General features: G+C 42.8%; 1 protein-coding gene across 6 annotated transcripts in view; it reads left to right on the forward strand.

The window, feature by feature from the left end:
• The window catches only part of LOC112563702 (endothelin-converting enzyme 1-like), a 129,338-nt gene that overhangs the window by 86,385 nt on the left and 22,977 nt on the right, over positions 1–19,976 (forward strand). The window contains exon 1 of one of the 6 annotated variants that reach the window (XM_025237958.1): positions 3,866–4,428. The exons of the other annotated variants lie outside the window; for them this stretch is intronic. Within the exon in view, the coding sequence (XP_025093743.1) occupies positions 4,382–4,428 (47 nt within the window). The 5' untranslated portion in view covers positions 3,866–4,381. Of the gene's footprint in view, positions 1–3,865; positions 4,429–19,976 lie in introns of those variants that run through there. 6 annotated transcript variants of the gene reach the window in all.

Below are 19,976 nucleotides of genomic sequence, written 5' to 3' on the forward strand. Positions count from 1 at the left end.
CACTGTATTTGATTTTACATATGCGTGCAGCTGGCCTTAAAAACATTCTGCTCTCACTTGCAGCTTCAACTCTCAGACCTTCAGCGTGTATCAAGTTTTCCTTCGTAAACAAACTCAGCAGGTAGGTGGTCACGTGATGTTTTCTGACCAACTGCCAAGACAACGGCAGAGCAGGAGATGGCTCTGCCATCAAACATATCATGCAGGTGGAGTCTATTTTAGCCGGCAAAAAAAAAAATTATAGTTCATCAAACACACATGCACACACGCGCGAGCAAGCGCACGCACGTACCAGCTTCTCGTTTTATTTTCTGTGAAGTTTATGACTTGCATCAGATACTGAGACTCATACACTCCGGGATAAAATTTACATCTTGTCGACGATTTTATTCAGCACATGTTGAGATTACAGTCTACGAAAAAAACATTTACATGTTTCTGGCATTTCTAGAGCTCCTCTATGTCGTTTTTGCAATATCCTCCAGAAATTCCCAGTCCTCAGTCTGTAAATATATTGTTACTGGCAGCGATTGGATATTACCTCGGCTTGCAGTTCTTATCTGTAATGAACCGAAGACAAGTTTTATGCAAAGAATGGTTTGTGCTAGTACATGTACACTATCGATCTGCAACTTTGGCCGGTCGCGTCTCACCTCAGTGGCAGCATCGATTTTCATCTTCCTGATCGTTAACTGGCCTGTCAGAGCTTTAATGACGGACTTGAAATGTCAGGGACGTTTGATGCGACAGAGTTTAGCCCAACCCGCCATGCAGTCGACTTCAGGTCATCTCTAAGGTCATACAAGAAGAACAAGGCATCCGGCAGGTGCTTCCATTTGTATACTTCATCCTACATATGGAATGAATGTGATACAAATGCATTGTCACGACACGAAAACACACAGATCGTGTAGTTGTTTGCGAAAACGCGTGTTGTCTGGGCAGCACTGGTGCTAATAGTCTCCACTGGCTACACATGTAGCATTTGCGGATCCTGAGTTTAGAACTAATATAAATTATGCAAAGTTTGTGAGTTCTGTCGTGATGTTACGACTAACAGAAAACCTGCAACACTTTTCTGTAAATTAAGTTAGGGACCATTGTGGTTTAGGATGGCTTAGAGCGGGATTACAGGTTGTCTTAGACACTATAACAAACAACCAGAAAACGGAAAAGGGTGCGGCTGATGAGATTTAAGTTAGGTGAATTTAGGTAGTTAAGGTGAAGGTTATGGTTTGGGATAATTGCCCTTACTAGTAATCAAATTAAAGGTTAACCTTTACCCTGTCCACTCCCCTTTTCCTGTTTGTGGAAAAGTGTCATGGTGCTCTGAGCCTTTCCAAGTTATTCCAACACTTTGTCCTCATGCCAATAATCCTTCTTACAAATGATTGATAATTCCCTGTTTTGCACTAAAGTCAGTTGATATAACTATCCCAGAAAAATACAGACGACATAATTTGAAACGGCGTTCCTCCATGGTGTCTCACTTTTTGTATTCGTTCTCCTGCGAAAACAACTCGGGACATGCTGTTGTAGGGACAAGAGGTGCAGTGCACACACAGCCTGGAACCTCAACACAACGCCAGAGTCAGACGGGAGGAAGCATAAGGCGTGAACATCAGCTTTCCTCCTCCTCCTCTCCTTCCTCCGCCTTTTGCCCTGTCACGTGACGTGACGAGCGCCGCAGCAGAAACTCATGTTGCATCATGTATCAGAATCTTGGCCGCGCGAGGTCGATGGCGACTCCACATCTTGTTGATCCAGCCAGAACTAATGGTATTAACACTACTCAAACGTATTGGTGGTGGGCGCGCAGACGGCGCGAGGTCGGCACGCGACGGGCGAGCATCTGACCTGCGGGAGGGGAAACAACAGCAACAACAAAAAAGAAAACCACCTCGACGCGGACCGCCATCAGATCAGGCATGAACGCACCATGCTTGATCCACTCAGTCTGCTGGCACGACCGGCTGCATGGCTGGCTGGACCGGCGGTCACTGAGTCGGCCAGAGGTAATGTATTACGCAAACAGCGATGAGGCCGGACGGAGGAATTTGGAGTTGTTGGGGAGGGGGGAATGAGCTGAGGAACGTGCAGCCCCTGGCATCCCCAACCGTTGATTTGTTTACCCACTGATCGCGCAGGAGGAGGTGGGAGGAATGGGAACAACTCTATCCCCATGTTGTAGGCAGGCTCCATCTGTCGGGCAAATGAGTGTGACAGTTTTGTTGTGACGCAGAGAGGTATAGTAATGGTTATTGATGCTAGCTGTCTCCCTCTTTCCTTTGTAAATAACTGGAAATAACTAAAGCACTTCAACATTTCCAGCACCCACTCTGACCAAAAAAAGCCATCTGCAGGTGTTCATAACATATAGCGAGCCTGTCAAAAAGGACCGGCCTGATCTCACCGCCTTTTCGTGTGGTCTTCAATAAAACACGCTCCAGGTGTAAATAATAAGAAACACCAAGTCCAAGTTTGTAGAAAATTATCAGCCTTTGGTGTTTTTTTTTCGGTTTTGTTCGCACTGTTTGTGGTCCTCTCAAGTGTTTTTCTCTAATATTCCCTCCTTTTTGATGATGTTTTGTGGCACTTGGCTGCCCTTGAGTGGCGATTGTGCGCGAATCACTCAGTCAGTGGACACCGGCGTCGACAGTTTGTTGCCCACCGAGGGCTTTGTGTTCGCGCTCTCCCGAACTTGTACAACACTCACATGCAACATTTTTCGCAGCTATTTGATTTATTCCAGTTCTCAGATCTTCCTCTAATTTGGAGCCGAATTTGCTCGAGAAATGTCACGGGTTGTTGTCAGAAGTCTTATGACACTGGTTAGACTCACGAATAGTCAATACCCGTTTATTTTGTGGATAGCACGTAGAGCGTCGTTGATATTGTTGTGCCCACCTCACATTGTGTTCTTTTCAATGGCTGTTTGTGTTTATACCCTTTCTTTAAGCCTTTTTTTCTTGTTTTAACTATTGATAGCTTGGTTAGGAAGACTGAAAGTATACATAGGTTGTAATGACCACTTCTGAACTTGCAAAAAGAAATCAACTCTCACCCGACAGACGTGCACTCAGTGATAAAAACACTTGAATGTACGAGCATGCGCAGATGGACAGTAATTGTAGAAGCATGGTAATTAAGCATAATCTTATTGTGTCTATTGACTAATCAAAAGAGGTCGATGTCGAGTTTCAGATTTCATCTCGACCACAAACTAAATCAAGCCAGGTATATTCACAGTTGATTACGAGCAGAGCCTCATCAGCCGCCAGTAACAATGTGACGATACAAACGAGCAGCAGACGTCCGAAGGCTGGTGTAGAGATCACGGGTGGTGATGAAGTAACAAGAAGTAGGTCAGCCCGGTGAATATCGATCACCAATAGTAGTCAGGTAGGTGACTGCAGTCCCCACCGGACAGGGTGGAAAGGTCCAGAGACAACTGGCTGTACATCACTAGGAAGCCAAGCGCACCTGGTAAGACTTCCGGTTATTGCACTTGATTGGAGTCCTAGACGTGACGTGCCTTGAATGAGCAATCGTAACACCTTTTCATTAAAAAAACTGATTCCTAGTTTTACACTGTAAACCGTACAAAATGCTAGCGAGATTTGAAAAGACGAAGAAAAAAAACCATGTTAAATGTAGAAGGTGTTTCACGGCAGATGCTGGCGTTTCAACTAAAAATTGTCCCCAGCGCGACTGACAAAATCTTGGTCAAACATATCGTACTGCCAGCTGATGCTGGCCTAACAATAAGAAGGCCGAGACCTGCGCCACAAAACACTTTGTGTTCTCACTTTTCTGAGTACACACGAGCCGAGACCAAGATAACTCAGACCAGGCGGGCGGTCGTCTGTCCTGCCCGAGGGGGCGGCTACCGCGGTGAGAATAGGAAGGGTCGGGCCAGGCGCTGACGGGGTAGGGGGTTGCTGCAGTAACACAGTACAGCACACGGGTGTTGCCGCAGCTGCGGCTGCCGTGCCGTGCCGTGTCTGCTGCTGCAACAGCAGCGACTATAGAGCGGTAGTAGAGTGACGGAGGCCTGGACTGGCAGCCTGTTGTGTTCTCTGCTTACCTGGGAGCGCGCGCCGTCGTGTTGTGGTCCGAGTCGGACTGGTGATTCCTTTTGCCGCGCCCGGTGCACGGCGGGGGGAAACTCTGCCCTGTATCCATCCAGTCAGCCAGTCGAACGAAGCACCTGTGCACGCCTTACCTGAAACAGCATACGCGCCAGCGAAGGATGTCTGTTGGTATGACGCAAGTACGGTGGTCCTGTCTGGAAACTACCTGAAAGTTCGCTGCTGTTACCTGTCGGCACCTTTGTAACATTGTTGTGGTCTCTGTAGCAAGCAAGTGAGCAGCGAGAGGCATGGCCATGGCCAGGGACCCCGACTTAGCCTCTGAGACGGAGATGCTGTGAGTACTTCGATGTTAAAGGGGTGGGTTTTGAGGGTGGGCTTATAGGTTTTTTGGTAAAGGACATTGTAGCTGTGACCTTTTGCTTCACAATCGCTCCCCCGTCCACCAGCCCACCCACATCCCAAGGCTTTAGAGCCGATTCTGCCATGTTTATGACATGAAATTTGTCTGACTTGTTAATAATGTACATGGGATGCAGGGCGCAGCAGCTTTATGGCAGAGCTGCGCTCACAGCAAGACGTTTACGATGTGACAAGTGCAGGCATGTCAGCTGTGAGAGAGAGAGAGAGGATTCAGGATATGGGGGCGGGGGAGGGTAAAAAATCGAGCGACAGGAGAGAGAAAAACAGACACAGCCAGTGGGCAGGAAAGCTATGAAACTCCTGGAGAGACGTAGAGATAGATAGCTAGAGATAGGGATCGTAAGGAAAGGTATGAAACCCATGAGATAGGGTTAAAGAAAGGGGGTGGAGAAGTAAAGTCGAAGGAGATATCAGCCATAAGAAAAAGGAAGAGATAGAGATCGGGATGGTAGGGAACAATATCAACCCATGTGAAAGGAGAGTGGGGGGTGAGGTGGGAGAAGGAGGAGTGAGATTGAAGGAAAAAGGAAACCCGTAAGAAAAAAAAAAGAGAGAGTCAGATCGATACAAATTAAAAGTACAGAAAAGATAAGGAACCCATGAGAGAAGAAGAAATGAAGGGGAGGTAAACAATGAGTGAGAGAAGAGGAAATATGAGAAGCTCTCATCCGTTTTAAGTGCTTGAGAAAATGGGAAACTTTATATGGCTATAATTGTGTTCATTGTGTGTGTCAGCAGCAGTGGGTCTGCAAATGCATTCTCTCTCTCTTTCTCTCTCTCCTGTACTAAGACCTATCCACGCGGTAGAGTCGATCTCACTGAGAACAGATTATTTTGATGACTTTGCTGGCAAACGAGACAACAGATGATCTTCCTACTTCTTGCTGATCAGAAACCTGACTTACACAGGCAGGATTACCGGGTAGGTTACAGGTCGTAGGTTGCCACATTGAGTGACCAGAAGGTAAACAAAACAGGAAACAGCAGCCACCAACAAGTCTGTGTCCCAAACTCCTTACTCAGCCTGGTGTTGATGCTGAGTTTGGTTCATTTTACCAACTTAGGGTTGCCAATTTTTTGATTTTATTACCATTATGTTTTGCAGCTGGTTAATTTACCATCATACTTTTGAAGTTCTTTCAGAGCGCGTGCGTGTCTTTCTATAATCACAATAAGGACATGTTCGAGGGAATTGTCGAGAGTAAATTAAAATTTCTGCGTATGTGTCAATATCTAATAATAATAATAGATATCTGCGTTTTTATGTCTTTGACATATTAGTAAGAGCTAGTACAAACTTCGATCAGTTCGTTATTTTGAATGTTTGCCTGAAATGTATTTTGTTGTATTTGTGTTTTATCACTAATTATTATAATTTTCTGTTGACGTTTCATTTCTCTTGAAAACTTCTTTCTAAATGATTATACTTCTATTGTCTAGGTGTCAGTTCAGAGTAAACATTTTTACTGAATGGTGATCTTTATAAATTATTATTATTATATCATAATTATTAGCAGTTACCGTGTTAAATAAGCTAATTTTGTTCCTTGCTTATGAGGTTTATATAAGGTCTATCCTTTCGTCTCTTTTGCAAACGCCTTCAGTTACTATACATGACATTCAGTTAATGAAGAAGTGAAGCCAGTCCTATTTTTTTTTAAAACATGCTTCAACACTGTATCGTTTGAAGCCACCCGGGGTAGTTCGTCTGTTCATCACGTCAGTCCTAACTGCGTCAACCGTTTCTAAACAACCGGGGTATCTGTCATCAAAATATCTTTACTCTGGACGTCGGCGCCTGGATCATTTGCTCTCTGAGTCATCTCTGTGGTTTTATTTATTTTTAATGATGTCTGTAAACTAATCTATTTTATGTCAATTTCGAGGTTCGTGGCAGGAAGCTAACAGAGCGAAAAAAAGCTGACGTTCATAAGATAAACTAATAAACCAAGGTTCGCTATAGTTGCGCAGAGCTTACTGTGTAGTCTTCGTGGCACATGACTGACAGGAAGTCTGACACAGAAAGGTTAGAAAGGTTAAGATAAAGGGAAAGTTTAACCATTTGGTCGTTTGGCCAACACTTTTCTTGGGTCAGCCACGAGTAGTGGTTGCTCCCTCTCGCTCTCTTCCTCACCGTCTCTGTACCCTTTATCGCATCTGAAACTCATTCACTTCAGCTGGGCCGACTGCGGTGAGCACCCTGCTTCTCACGGGTGTCGAACCAGCGCGCTGTCGATATCTAATGTTAGTCCTTTAACCTCTCAGCTATGTGCAGCTTATTATCTTCTACCTTTCTCTTCTTGCGCAACATGCAACACGCCTATTTAAACGACTGGCAAAGAAGAACAAAAATGATGATGATGATGATGATGATGATGATGATGATGGATGATGATGATGGTGAGGACAGCTGCTTCTATGTAATAATCTTGCGTTCCCAGAAGGGGGAGCCACAAGGTTTTGCTGAAATGCCATGCACCCCATAACAACTTCCTTGTTTCGTAGACTGGCATAACCGGCAGTTAGGACTTCGATTAAACTTTACTTCGGTGGATCGCCGACATCCTTTCTGCTGTTTATCAAGCGGAAGCTCAATAATCCGAGGAAAGTTCTGTACACGACGTGATTGTGGCAGATCGTGTAAATGCCATTCTTTGGCCAGCCCTCACTAGCTTTGAGGTATGTGTGTGTGTGTTTGTTTGCGCGTGCGCCTCTTTCTCTCAAATTTTCCGGATCGATTGCGTTCCAGTCTACTTTAAATGTCTTCTGCTTTTATTCCACCGTAGCGAAATAAGAGCGTTCCACTTAGTCGCCATGACATGGCCAACATGATCGATTATCTAGACAGTAATCGGGTGTAGATCACGTGTCCTGATATCCGATGATTACCTAAGGACCCACACACCTTTGATTACCAAAGGACGGACGCACACCAATGATTTCCTGATCACACACCCACCCGAGTACTCGCAAACCAATGATTACCAGCGATTATCGGTTCAAGTAACAGACCATTTCCCAGTGTGTTTGCGCTGACCTGTGTCTGTTGACGCACACGCCGACCATATTACATGCCCCAAGAACTCGCTTTCAGCTCATTGGGGATAAAATGAAAATCTTGTAAAATGCAGGTTACAATTTTGGGATCCTCTCTTGTTTTCGGAAGTCTTTGAAATTTTGCTTGGCTCTAGAACTTTTCTAGACTTCGACTGCTATTCATGTCTTAGAGTTTCTTCCTCTGTCTACGCCTATGCGTCCTTTTCAGACATTTTGTAACTGATAGGAAAACATGGGGGAGGTTTGGCTTGCAGTTAAAATGGGATTTGAGAGAAAGGTTTAGACTGAAATTCAAAGAAGCTATTTATATCGTTATTATATATGTGTTGGACTTATTCACCACAAGACAATCTTACTGCTCGCAAGGCACCAGAAGTGTCGAGACAGTCACGTGATACGGTCTACAGGAAGTCGCTGGTTGTCCTCAGAGCTACGTCACCTTGTGAGGCGTTGTTACACTGTGTGAGGACTGGGAAGGTCAAGTAGGAGGGTGTCACATACACAAAATTCTTCCTCCCGGTGTCAGCAGGACTTGGACACATTACGCGCATGTTAATACAGGTGTAAGCACACGTTCTTTCACGACCTACAATACTTAATGCTTGACTGTGTCACTGCTTGAGCTGTTCTAGAAGAACAGACGAATATTTAGTCCAGTAGGGTTCTACTTCTCCCATCACCAAAAGCTTCAAAATATTCTCGTAGATAAAAAGAAGATGAACACTTCCGCTGAGATAAATATAATGTATACAATGATCACATACAAATTGACAGATGTTGCCAGCCCTTGCACGGCAAACAAATACACATGCAGATGTCAGATTACTGTTGAGTAGCTCGCCAATCAATACAAACTCATTTTTTTAATGGAAATGTCAGGGTCACTCTGAACGTTCATAAAACGAATGTTGAACCTTCTTACAACAGTGTCCGGAGAGACTGTCTTTTAAAAATATAGAATAGTCACAGAATCATTACTGAATACGAGAAATCGAATAGTTATAGAATGGTTATAGACTCGTATTCGTAGAATTATTACAGAATGAGAGAATGTCCTAACATCGATGTCCTATCATCATGTACGAAATTTACAGACTCAGAAAATGGCTGTCGTCATTCCATGATTTTTGGGGAACGAAGTTGGTTCTCTAATGCATCCTGAATTAGAAAACACATCCACCTTCAGCACCGCATCGGATGGCAGGTGTCACGAATTCACGGATCCATACACATTAACCCACCACGCCTGCTAAAGGGACAGACCTGAGGCTTGTTAGTCCCTTACAACACTCCCACATTCAGGAGAGGAGACAAGGTGGTGTCCTTTCTCTTGGCTGCGGTGTCCATTGTGACTCGGCACGAAGACATGGATTGCCACTGATCCACAACAACACACTTCCGGCTTAGGGCGAGATGCGCGGGACGAGCTGCGCACAGTGGCCCAGGGCTGAACACGGCAACTTGCCACGTTTACTATTTATTCGAGATTTCATGTTAAGATCTCGTTGAAATAGTTTAAGGACACAAGGTCTGGCTCTTTCAGGATCCACTAATATTTTTTGAAACGATGTCAACAGACAAAGCTATATAATTCATATTAGAACAATCTGTTTAAATGTTATTGAAACTTGACGCCATATTATTATTATAAGAATTTGAAACTGTGCTGTTAGCCAAAACGGTATATTGCAAATATTACAACAATAAAATATTTGCTCAAAGGCATTTATATAATAGCGCCGCACCATGGCGCGCTAAAAACACTAAGTTATGTTAAAATATATTACACTCAATCAGGCCTGTTCTTAGCCCCCGCGGGGCCCGAGGCAAAGGGCATGTGCGGGGCCCTCACGCCACGATCACACGGTTTTAGTTGGGATCTAAAGTCACATATCAATCAAAAGCGCGGGGCCCCTTGAAGCGCGGGGCCCTAGGCAGATGCCTCGTCCGCCTGCCCCTAAGCACGGCCCTGCACTCAATGAGGGTCTGAACACAAGACAAGCAACTTCATTCAACAAAAATAGTTTGCTCACAGATGATGAGACTCAGAGGCCCGATGCACCCGTCTACACATTTATTTCATCGGTCGATCTGTGAATATCTTAAAAGAAATAAAGTGTCTGAAGGATGCTCATGCTGCAGTCTTAACCTTTTCACATCTCCTAGCGCACATCACACGACACCAACTACATTCTTAACCCTTTATCTTTCCTGTCAGGGAACGCTTCCGTCACAGGAGAGGTTAGCTAGGACATGTATGGATGCCTGTGTAGATCGTGTGTTGGTGCACTCAGGCAGCGATACCTCCGTGTCCTTTTCCAAACATCACCATTGTATTTTACTCCATCGTCTCTCCTAGAAATGTTCTTAAAGAGAGCCTGCAGAATCTTGGATTTACTGTTTATCTGCTTCCAGTACGTGTACATGATCCTGCTATCCCGCTTGTTCACTGCCCTAAATGTCGCCAGTATAGCAACAAATAAAAAAATCCTCTGGTTTATGAACCCGGAATGTCACGTGGGGTGCACTGAACCGATTCGCCCTGAGATGTACAGCACCGCGCAGCGCTCACAGCAGCTGAAGGAGGCTGGCGCGGCGACAGAGTTGATGAGTCATTTGCTCAACAGCTGTTCACGGCAGTCTCGAGGTCCGCGTAAAATGCCGGGAGTTCCGCCGTTGAGGCAAAAAGAAAGAAAAAAAAACCTTCACAGCTTCGGTTTCAAGAGACTGTATGGAAAACGTTACAAAATCTTGTCAGTCTGCCCTACCTTACCCTTACCCTTTCTGTACCCTGAATTATTACTTGCACTGGTCGTAATGTTGCCCTCAGAGTCAAGACCAAAGGTCTGTTATTCCTGAAGTCATGACTGAGGTCAAGTTTGATACCCTTTCTTCAAACACAGACACGTAAGCACACTACTGCAGGCGCACACATCACTGCACGCACACTTAGCATCTCAAGACAGGTGCACGTAGCACACCACTGCAGGCTCACTTACGTTAAGAACACTTTGAAGTTTAGGAAAGTAAAGAACGTTTGAAATCAGGTTCTCTCGAGGTACACAGCTACATTCTTGTGGAAAGTAAGGTAACTGTCTGTCACGTGTGCTTTTCGTCCTATTCTTGTCTCAGACACACACGTCATCACCTATTAAGTCCCAGAAAGTGATTACCAGTGGGCAGGCGACTCTCCGTTCATTATCGATTACTGCCCCTTTTCAGACGACGCTGCAGAGTAAAGACAAAGTCGATGTGAAAACTGCTCTTCACGGCATTGTCTGCTTGTCGCTGCGCCTTGCACCCACATCAACACCGCAGGGTATTTGGTGCTGTCGGTACCCAGACTCTTTCTTTCTGAGAGTTGTCGTTCTTCTCTGGCTTGGCTTAAAGTCATCGTCCGCTTAGTACTGCCAAATCTTGCCGCTATTTTCCTATGTTAATTAAGATTCGAGATAGATTCATCCTTGTCCTTCGCCAGACAATGCAAATGTCATTATCTAATTTACCACCTTACAATGCCGTAAAATAATTCTTTGGAAATGTCATTGTATTGCACTGGACTGAACCGTGAGCTTAACTCAGAGCACTAGAGGCTGTAATCACGCATGGACATGCACACAGCTGCAAATGTCATGCTTGCAGATCCACTCCCTTTCTTTTTCTTTTCCTCTTTCATTTCCCTTTACTTCTTCTGTTTTCTTTTCATTGGAGACATTTTTATTCTTTTTGTTTATTTATTTCTTTTTATTAATTCTATCATTTTTCATTCCTCTACTCTTCTTTTTCTTGTTTCTTGAAATTACATGCACGCATCTGCACATAAACAAGTGCACACGCACTCATACATTCAAACACATCTCACTTTTGCGTATTTAATTTTGCCAGCACTCTTCAATCAACATTGGCTAAAATTGCCGAACATTATATAATTAGGACTATCGCTGCCAACCATCGTGGACTGAATCAGGTGTTACTGAGCCAAGAAATATTACTCGCCACTTGACTCCGAACGGTAAGTGGTCAGTAAACACACCTGTACTGCTGACACAGGGCGGGACAATATCTGATAACTCAGTAGCTGGCCTCCATTTTGTTAAATTAGCAGGAATGTGTTTAGGGAAGAAAATCTGAAATAGATTAGGCTTGGGTTGAACCTGACAGGCAGTCAGTAACATTGATTTGTTTTCGTTTACTTTTTCCCAGTCTGTAAGTCAACATCTCTTATTTCGTTTTCTAACTTGCCTGCATTAACCCAAACTAAAGAGAATAAGATTTCATAGTTTATCCTCCCACCCGAAACCCCAAACTTGATATAAGTGTGTTGTTCGTTTAAAAAAATGTTTCCCAAAGTTTTTTTCCTATGATTTGTGTTATGAACAAGCAAGATGTGTTTTTGGCAAAAAATACTCTGATTATGGCATCTTCTAAGAATTTGCTTCATGTGATGTCGCAGTAACTGAATCCTTTTGAAAACGAATCCCCCATACAAGGATTTTGAACACCACTCAGCAATGTGGTCGGAAAATAATTTCAACAGATGTTGAGTTTGCTATATCAACGGGGTGACCATGTTTTGCGAAATGCTGTTGGAAGCACAGTGCATGACAAATCAGAATTTTTTAAAAAAAAACTATGAAAAGCAATGTTGTAAATCACAAAACCCAGTGTACACGCGTTCTAGAACATGTTTACAAAACTTTTCGGGATGTATGTCAGACGGCAAATAGAAATGTGTTGGAAAAAAACTGTACAGTTGTAAAAAATTCACAAAACAGCCTTCTCTCTCACGATGAGATTTATTATCCCTTCTGTCAAGAAGTCTCGACAAAGTGCATATTTATTATCGCCAAAAACATCGGAGCTCTACACCTGCTCATACCATTCTGCATACAGATGGTGGTTCTCCGTAGAGTTCATATCATTCTTTGTTTTAAAAGTTCATAGCCTTCTCTTTACATGTTTATTACTGTTCGGGTTGATGCTTTTTTTCCAGACTGTCAGCGTACAGTGCAATCGCTCGGAGCAGATCAAAGGACTGGGGGCGGGCGAGAGAAGTGAAGGGGGGAGAGAAAAGCGGTGTTGGCGGTCACGCGACTGCTGGCATGGTGACTCCTCCTCTTCTGTCTTTTGTGGTCCAAGTTTATCTTGCACGGTACAAGTACATCGCAGCTTCCTTTGTGAAGGACACTTTTTTTCTCTTTGACGCCGTCAGCAACTCTTAGAATGGCAACTATCAACATAAAAAATAAAATCACTTCAGGACAGCAAGCACCAACTTAACTACCATATGACCTTCGTGTTGTCGAAAAGTTTATCTTTGCTTAATCTGATGAGTAATAAAGTGGAGAATGGTGGAGCGTGTTTATAGTTGTGGTTGACATGTAGGCAAATTCACACTCCAGTCCTGGTGTTTTCTGCTGTTCTCTAGCAGTTATCCAGCGACTTGAATTCTGAACGTGGTTGGCGCACAAAGTATGTGGGTTGATGAGAAAGAATGTTGTCAAAAACACAAGAAATATTCCTCTCTAGCTCACCGTGTAAACAAAACAAATTAATCACATAAAAACATTGGTATATCAAACTGAAGTCACAGCCCATCTGTAAAGAGGTCGTCACACCAGTCCAGATAATTATAAAAATACAGTTGTCTACTTGCCACACCCTGCTGATAGTAAAAAATGCAAGAAGAAAGCCAAAATGTGCAATGGATGTGCAAGCCTCATCTATCTTAATATCAGTATAAACATTCTGGCATCAGATAATCTAGAGGGTTCCAGTCCCGAATAACAGAGAGGCTTTATGTTTTCTTTGATTAAGAATCTGTGGCTGGAATAAGCCACACACGGCACTCTCAGATACATCCCATGAAATATCAAATTGTGGTGGTAGGTCTGTCTCCTCGGTTGGCACTGGTGAAGATACAAAGAAAGAGAGAGGCTTGCCCTGCATTAAACACACAATGACACACAGGTATCATTATGCAATGGTCAATAAACTTAGTGACCTGCGTGTCAGATTGTCAAAGCAGTCAAAGCTCTAAGAACGACTACTCCGAACTATACATCTTCTCGGGTCAACGAATTCTACATGAAAACGTACTAACTGGATTATGTGTTGTCACTCAAATTAAAATTTTACGAACAAATAATTTTAACCAGTACAAGTCTCCAGTCCGGGTCTTCGTGCACTGGGGAGATTATTCATGCATTGTTTACCTTCGCTCACAGCAAATGACGAACAAACAGGTTTTCGTGAATAATTTATTTCTGTTTTCATGGCGTGTCATGTTCTGAGCTTTCACAACTTGTCAAACCCTGAAGTTACATTAGTTTTCTTCTACAATCCAGCTGGTCGCTCGAAGCACTTTACCCCAAGACTAAAATGTCAAAGGGCGGGGAGGGGTGGATTATGGAACCAATGTCCTTTGACCCTTATTCGCCTTAAAAATAAACAATTCTGTTGCGAGTCACAGGTACAAATCCCTTTTAAGTAACATTAGAAAAAGTGATTGTATCTGCAAGTCGCAAGAGATGAAACCAGGTAAGCGAGGCCAGGTGCCGCCATTTGGCACTGCATGTCGTGCTGTACAGGTAAAGTGTTGTGCTAAAAACTTCAAGGAAACAGTCGCGGAGTCTGGCTTTGATAACCTACCCCATCAGGTAAATAACTGAAGCCTGTCTTATTTCTGCGCTGACCTTTTTATGTGGAGGTTCAGAGCACCTGCTCACCATTCTGAGTCTTCAAGTTTTCGTCTACAGTTACCTACTAGGATTGTGCAGCTTCCGTAAAATGTTTTCTTTGGTACCACGTTCTATTTTCGACCCTCGGGTTCCTTCTGTATGTATAGAGAGGTTTTAGTTCATAGGGTTACCGCTTAGATGCTTACCGACACCAAAGCTAACACGTTAGCCGAGACCACGGACGTGCGTCTATGTGTGTATATGTGGACTGATGTCTGCCGAGACCAACACTAAGCTTGTTGTGAAAATCTCGGCTGTTAGTCTCGGCGAGCTTAAATTATGAATGTGACTGAGCCGGAGGTTTTGTTCACACCAACCATGTTCTAGAAGTTAAGTTGAAACGTGGCTAAACCGGAAGTTGTATGCACACCAGCCTCATTCTAGTAATTAACTGACTAAAATCAAACAGTCCAATAACACAAGTTCGTAATGCGACTGCAGGCGATGGTACTGTGGTAGTTACCCATTATGTCTTTCAGTGTCTTAAAGCTATAGAGATGTGGCATTTTCAGCACACATTTAGGACGGCTGGGCTTATGACATCACAACCCTTGCACAAAAGGTCACGCTGAGATCCCTTTGGACTGCAGGTAAGGTGTGGCTTACATCCTGTCTTGGCGGCACCTGTGATCACGAACCGTATCCGTCTACGCACGCGGTCATCTCAGGCTGCTGTCCTCGCTGGAGACTGACTTGCTAATTAATGCTCTTATCTGAGGATTCATTCTACCCATGGCCGGCTCTTTTGCATTCTTGTAGACGTTGTCTTGTTTGTATTCATCTTCGCAGCACAGCAACGGGAAGGAACAACCGCTCGTTTCTCCTAGCTCCTGTCTGGTTGCTATTCTCGCAGTAATCTCCCCTTACATCCTATCCCATCGTTTAAATGAAAAGAGGAGTAGTGTGGGGGGAGGGGAAGGGTCACAGAGGAGCTGCTTCAACAGCATGGACTGTGTGAACTGTTGCCAGCAATTTTTTTTTCTAATTTGTGATTTATCTCCTGTCTTGTACGGCAGAAATGGTGTCGATGAACATGTCTTGGCCGGGTCGCCGTTTGTCTGAAGTGCATGCTTTGGCGGACAAAAGCGCTCCCTAGCGGTTATTCCCTTAGCGTCTGCATGAGACCGGTGCCGTTGCACTCAGTTAAGATATTTTGTGAGTGGACTAGTTGGTAATTGTGCTGTGAATGTCCATGTCTGAGTTCCAGCAAATAGTCTGAAATTCTGGAAGAAGAATCTTTGGCATCCTCTGTTTTTTTTTCAGCGTAACCTCATGCTGACCGTCGCCAGTCAGTCCCATCCTTTGGAAATGTCTTTTACTCCTTGTCGATATGTACACCAGCCTGTCTGTCTCTTTGTCTGACTGTATTATCTTGTTTTGTACTTTAAGGACATTTGTCTGTCTGTGTTTTGAGCATCGCCATTTCTTTACCACTTTGTCGGTGTTTGATCTCGTCCTTTTCTTCGCTCTACCTGTCTTTCTCTGTTGTTTGTGTTTTAGACCGTGCACGAGAGTGTGGGCGTTGGTGACAGCCTACATATACACCTTGTCCCCGGTTACCCGCATCAACGTATGGTTCAGTTATCCGTTCAACAAGGACAATCCAAAGTCTGCTGGGGCGCTGGTAAACAATTCAGTCCTGCGCGTGCAATGCGCCACGACCACAGGTGCAGCGGAAGGTGTTTCGTGGAGGGTAATGATGACATAGCTTCCTTCATGCGGAAGATGACTCACATAGAGAGCTGCCCGGCTTATGAAAACATATCTCGCACCACCCGGGCATGGACTATAAATAAATTATTAGCGTAGCGGTATGGACAATTCGTTACCTTGCGAGGGCTTGTCAGTCGAGACTAGAAGCCATGTAACGACTCCTGCATCATGCCATGATATTTCTTTCACTGGTTTCTTGATGTCAAAGACATTGTTTTCATTCATGTGAATGTGTGTTTGCACGCGCGCGTGTTCAGAACCTATTGGACAATGCAGGCTGTGCGATTGTGAATCACTGAACTCCCAGTATGTCTTAAGGTTAGACACCGGTCGAAAAAAAAAGTTTTTTGTTTCATGGGATAGCGCGGATTTTTTTGTATCAGCTATTTAGCCCTTGAATGAAGTTTCAAAAAATGGTTTTACTGCACTCGTCGCGCTATCGGTTGCCATGGAAACAATCCAAAATGGCGCCAAAAACAAACAATTTTAAAAGCTAAAAAACTTCTTCAATTTTGTGAGTAGACTCAAAATTCTTTTTGAAATAGTTACCTAAAAGACAGATCTACATTTCTATGATAAAGAATTTGCGAATTCCTCTTAGTTTTTTTTTAATAATTTTTTTTGTAAAAAAGTGTGTTAAATTTTAAGAAAATTTTGATGTAAAAACGGTATAACTACCAAACTACTAAGTAATTTTTAAAATCTATCATAGAAATGTTTAAATTGGTATGAAGAAAAGCTCAACCAAATTGCAGGTCTATATCTCTTGTCAAAAAGAAGGAGTTAGCTTTTGAAGTAAACAGTCTCTAACCAAAACAAGGAACTGAGAAATCGCGGAAAGAAAAACTGAAAGCTTAGTAACTTCTAAACTACTCAATATTTTTTTAAAAGCTCTCATAGAAATGTTTAAATATGAATAAAGAAAACTTCAACCCAATTTTAGGCCTGTATCACATGTCAATATAAAGTTATAAGCTTTTGAACTAAACAAGCTTACTAAACAAGAAACTGAAAAGGTGAAGGAAAACAAAGTGAAAGCTTAGTAACTACTAAACCACTAAATATTTTTTTAAAAAGCTCTCACTGAAATGTTTACATATGTATGAAGAAAACTTCATTCAAATTTTAGGCCTGTATTCACATGTCAATATAAAGTTATACGGATTTTAAGTAAACAAACTGTAACAAAAACAATGAACGGAAAAGCGCGAGCAGAAATATCAAGCTTAGTAACTTTGTTTTATCTAAGCCTTTCATGTAATTTACCTGCTGAATGAAAAATATAACCATCTTTCAATGTGTTACTACATATAACTTTAACATTATTAATAAAATTAATTATTTTGTTCACTTTTAGAAAAGTCAACATGGCTGTGTTGTGTACCCAACTGCTGACCAGGCTTCAGAGAAGTACACAGTAATAAAAACAATGGTGTTTGCAAACATTGAGCAACACAGTTATAGGTTTAGTTAGTTATATAGAAGTTCAGTGTCCACTAGCTTCATGGTTTTTGCCATCTTTGGTCTTTTGCTATCTAACATTTAGTGATGATGTCGCATATTGCTTCCAATTTTTGCGAGCATCTACTGAAGTAGCAGCATTAGTAGGAAACACTCCCATCTTTCTTAGCCTTCAGTTGCAGGGTGATGGGATGAACATCAATTAAAGAAATTATTTCAAAAGCTTATAGGGGAGTATAACCAATTCTTGCAGCCCTATGCTATACTGGGGGCAAATAGGAATAAGAATAACCTATTCATGAAATCTAGAGATACATCACTGACTGCACCATAATTTGAGCAGCTGCTCATGTTCTGTTCCTCTGTATGCTAGGATTATTTTATGAATTACCTCTGTAGTCACATGGATTAAAGATGGTTGATTTTTGTGGCTAGGGGCTATCTTATTTTCTGTCAAAGATTTCTGGGAAAAGCACTATAGCTGTCTGGCCTTTTAGGGGCTGACAATGATGTGCTCTCTAGACACTGAATGGCTACAAACTTGACCAGATAGCAGTTTTCATTGTTTTGTTAGGAATGCTATACATAATTGTCTTCACATTCTGTTTGTTACATTTGGTTGGAGTAAGACCATCCAAACCCCCACCCAACCTTTGTTTTCTGTGCAAATGATGTAAGCTCTGTTTCCCTACATTCCTGACAAAGTACATAAATAACTAGCATTGCAAGTTGACTCAAATGTGTAAATGTTCACATCTAGTCCTGATTACTACCGAGATTTGCAGCAGAAATGAAAACTTCGCTTTATTTTCAGCTCGCTTACCACATGACTGATGGTGATTTCGACAGCCGAATTCGGTTCACTAAGTTACTTTTTTTAGCTGCTACGACGGTGTAAGAATGTCCACGTGGTTTTTATTTTTTTGCACGTGGTATTGTGAGAAGAAATGAGCGTCTGGCAGTCACAATAAACATTTAATATTAACGTTAATGTCTTAGAAAAGAAAATATCCCAGAACAAGCTTTGAGTTGCGTCGCATTTGTTTATACATCCGGAGGCCATGACAGTTGCCTTGTGGGATACCCGAGCACAGCCGAAGCGTGTTCGTGTGCCCTATGACCCCGTCTAGGTCGGCATTAGTGAATTCTGATTGGCTATATGCAAAGTATGTTACGCATGCGTCCATATAAGGAAGTTTCCGACCCTTTGTGTCGTCTAGAAAAGAGCTTGTATCATAGTTTGGGGCCTTCTAAGGGTTTTGACTCAGCCTTTGTTTGAAAATTCATGTCATGACCTTTCGACCGATATACGATGTGACACAGTTGCCCACGTGGCGAGGTGTGTTGCTATGTCTCAAACATTCTCTATTCTCGCTAATTCTGCGCTCGGGAAAAGTAAATAGGATAGAAGTAGATGTTTTCATTGACAAAATAGACATATTTCTAGATTATTCTATGAAAAACCACTTGGCGAGTGAATAGAACAAAATATGAACTTTGACAGTATGAAGTAATCTGAAAATGGCCAAAATGAAAAATTTTTGACAATTTTTCGACCGGTGTCTGGCCTTAAAGATTTCAGGTAATGCCAGCCCCATATGCTGCCAGTCCGCCTCTAATTAGAACTCGGCGTACGTGTCCTAGATAGGCCTCGCACCAGCTTCTTGCTAAGCCACCTCTAGCTGCTTTGTGGACGCAAATGGAGACGAATAGTTCGATAACAAGGTCCTGGTCGATTGGTAGCTGAATGCGTGTCATGGTGGTCTCCCACACAAACCCCTTTCTTCTTGCCTGGCCTTTGCTACATTCTTCGCCACTTCTCTCTGCTGGTGATATCGCACGCGAGCGTGTGTCCGTGCAACCCAGAAGACTTATTACACGGCAGCACATGTGATGTGCTCTTTCCTCTTTGAGAAATGCATGAAGGAGGCAGATGCCAGCTGTTCTTTCCATGTTCCAAACTGCTAATGCTCCACTCATCCAAATTTACCTTGGGGGAAAAAATGGTGGTTAATCTTTTTGGCCGTTTGGGGGTGAGGTGAGCCCACTTTTTGTGAGGGTTCTTCGCAGTTCATCTCTCTTGATACCTCACCTTTTTAAACTCTTCATTTTGTGTGTACTTTACTGATAGAAAATAGTAATGTCTTGAAAACATGTCCTGGGTTCTGCAGTCTTTACCCACCCGGTACGGAGTTACCTTTTTTCTCGACTCTTGGTGAAATACTTTCTTAAGTTATTTTCGGCAAAAGCAGATTTTTAAACTGATTTGTCGATAAGTGGGTTAGCAACATGTCATGAAAACAATTGATTAATAGATTTCTTGATTTATTGTCTTAATAATTTTGTTCTCATCTTGTTGTAGACTTAATAGATGGATGTTAATTCTGCAACACTATAAAGTGCATGCTTACTGAGCTTACTTTATTGTTTTTTCGTGTCCTATTTATTACACAAGGATTTGATATAACTAAACTTTTATTTTGTAATTATT

This window comes from Pomacea canaliculata, linkage group LG5 (genome assembly GCF_003073045.1).
Source record: "Pomacea canaliculata isolate SZHN2017 linkage group LG5, ASM307304v1, whole genome shotgun sequence".
In the NCBI taxonomy this organism is placed as follows: Eukaryota; Metazoa; Mollusca; class Gastropoda; order Architaenioglossa; family Ampullariidae; genus Pomacea; species Pomacea canaliculata.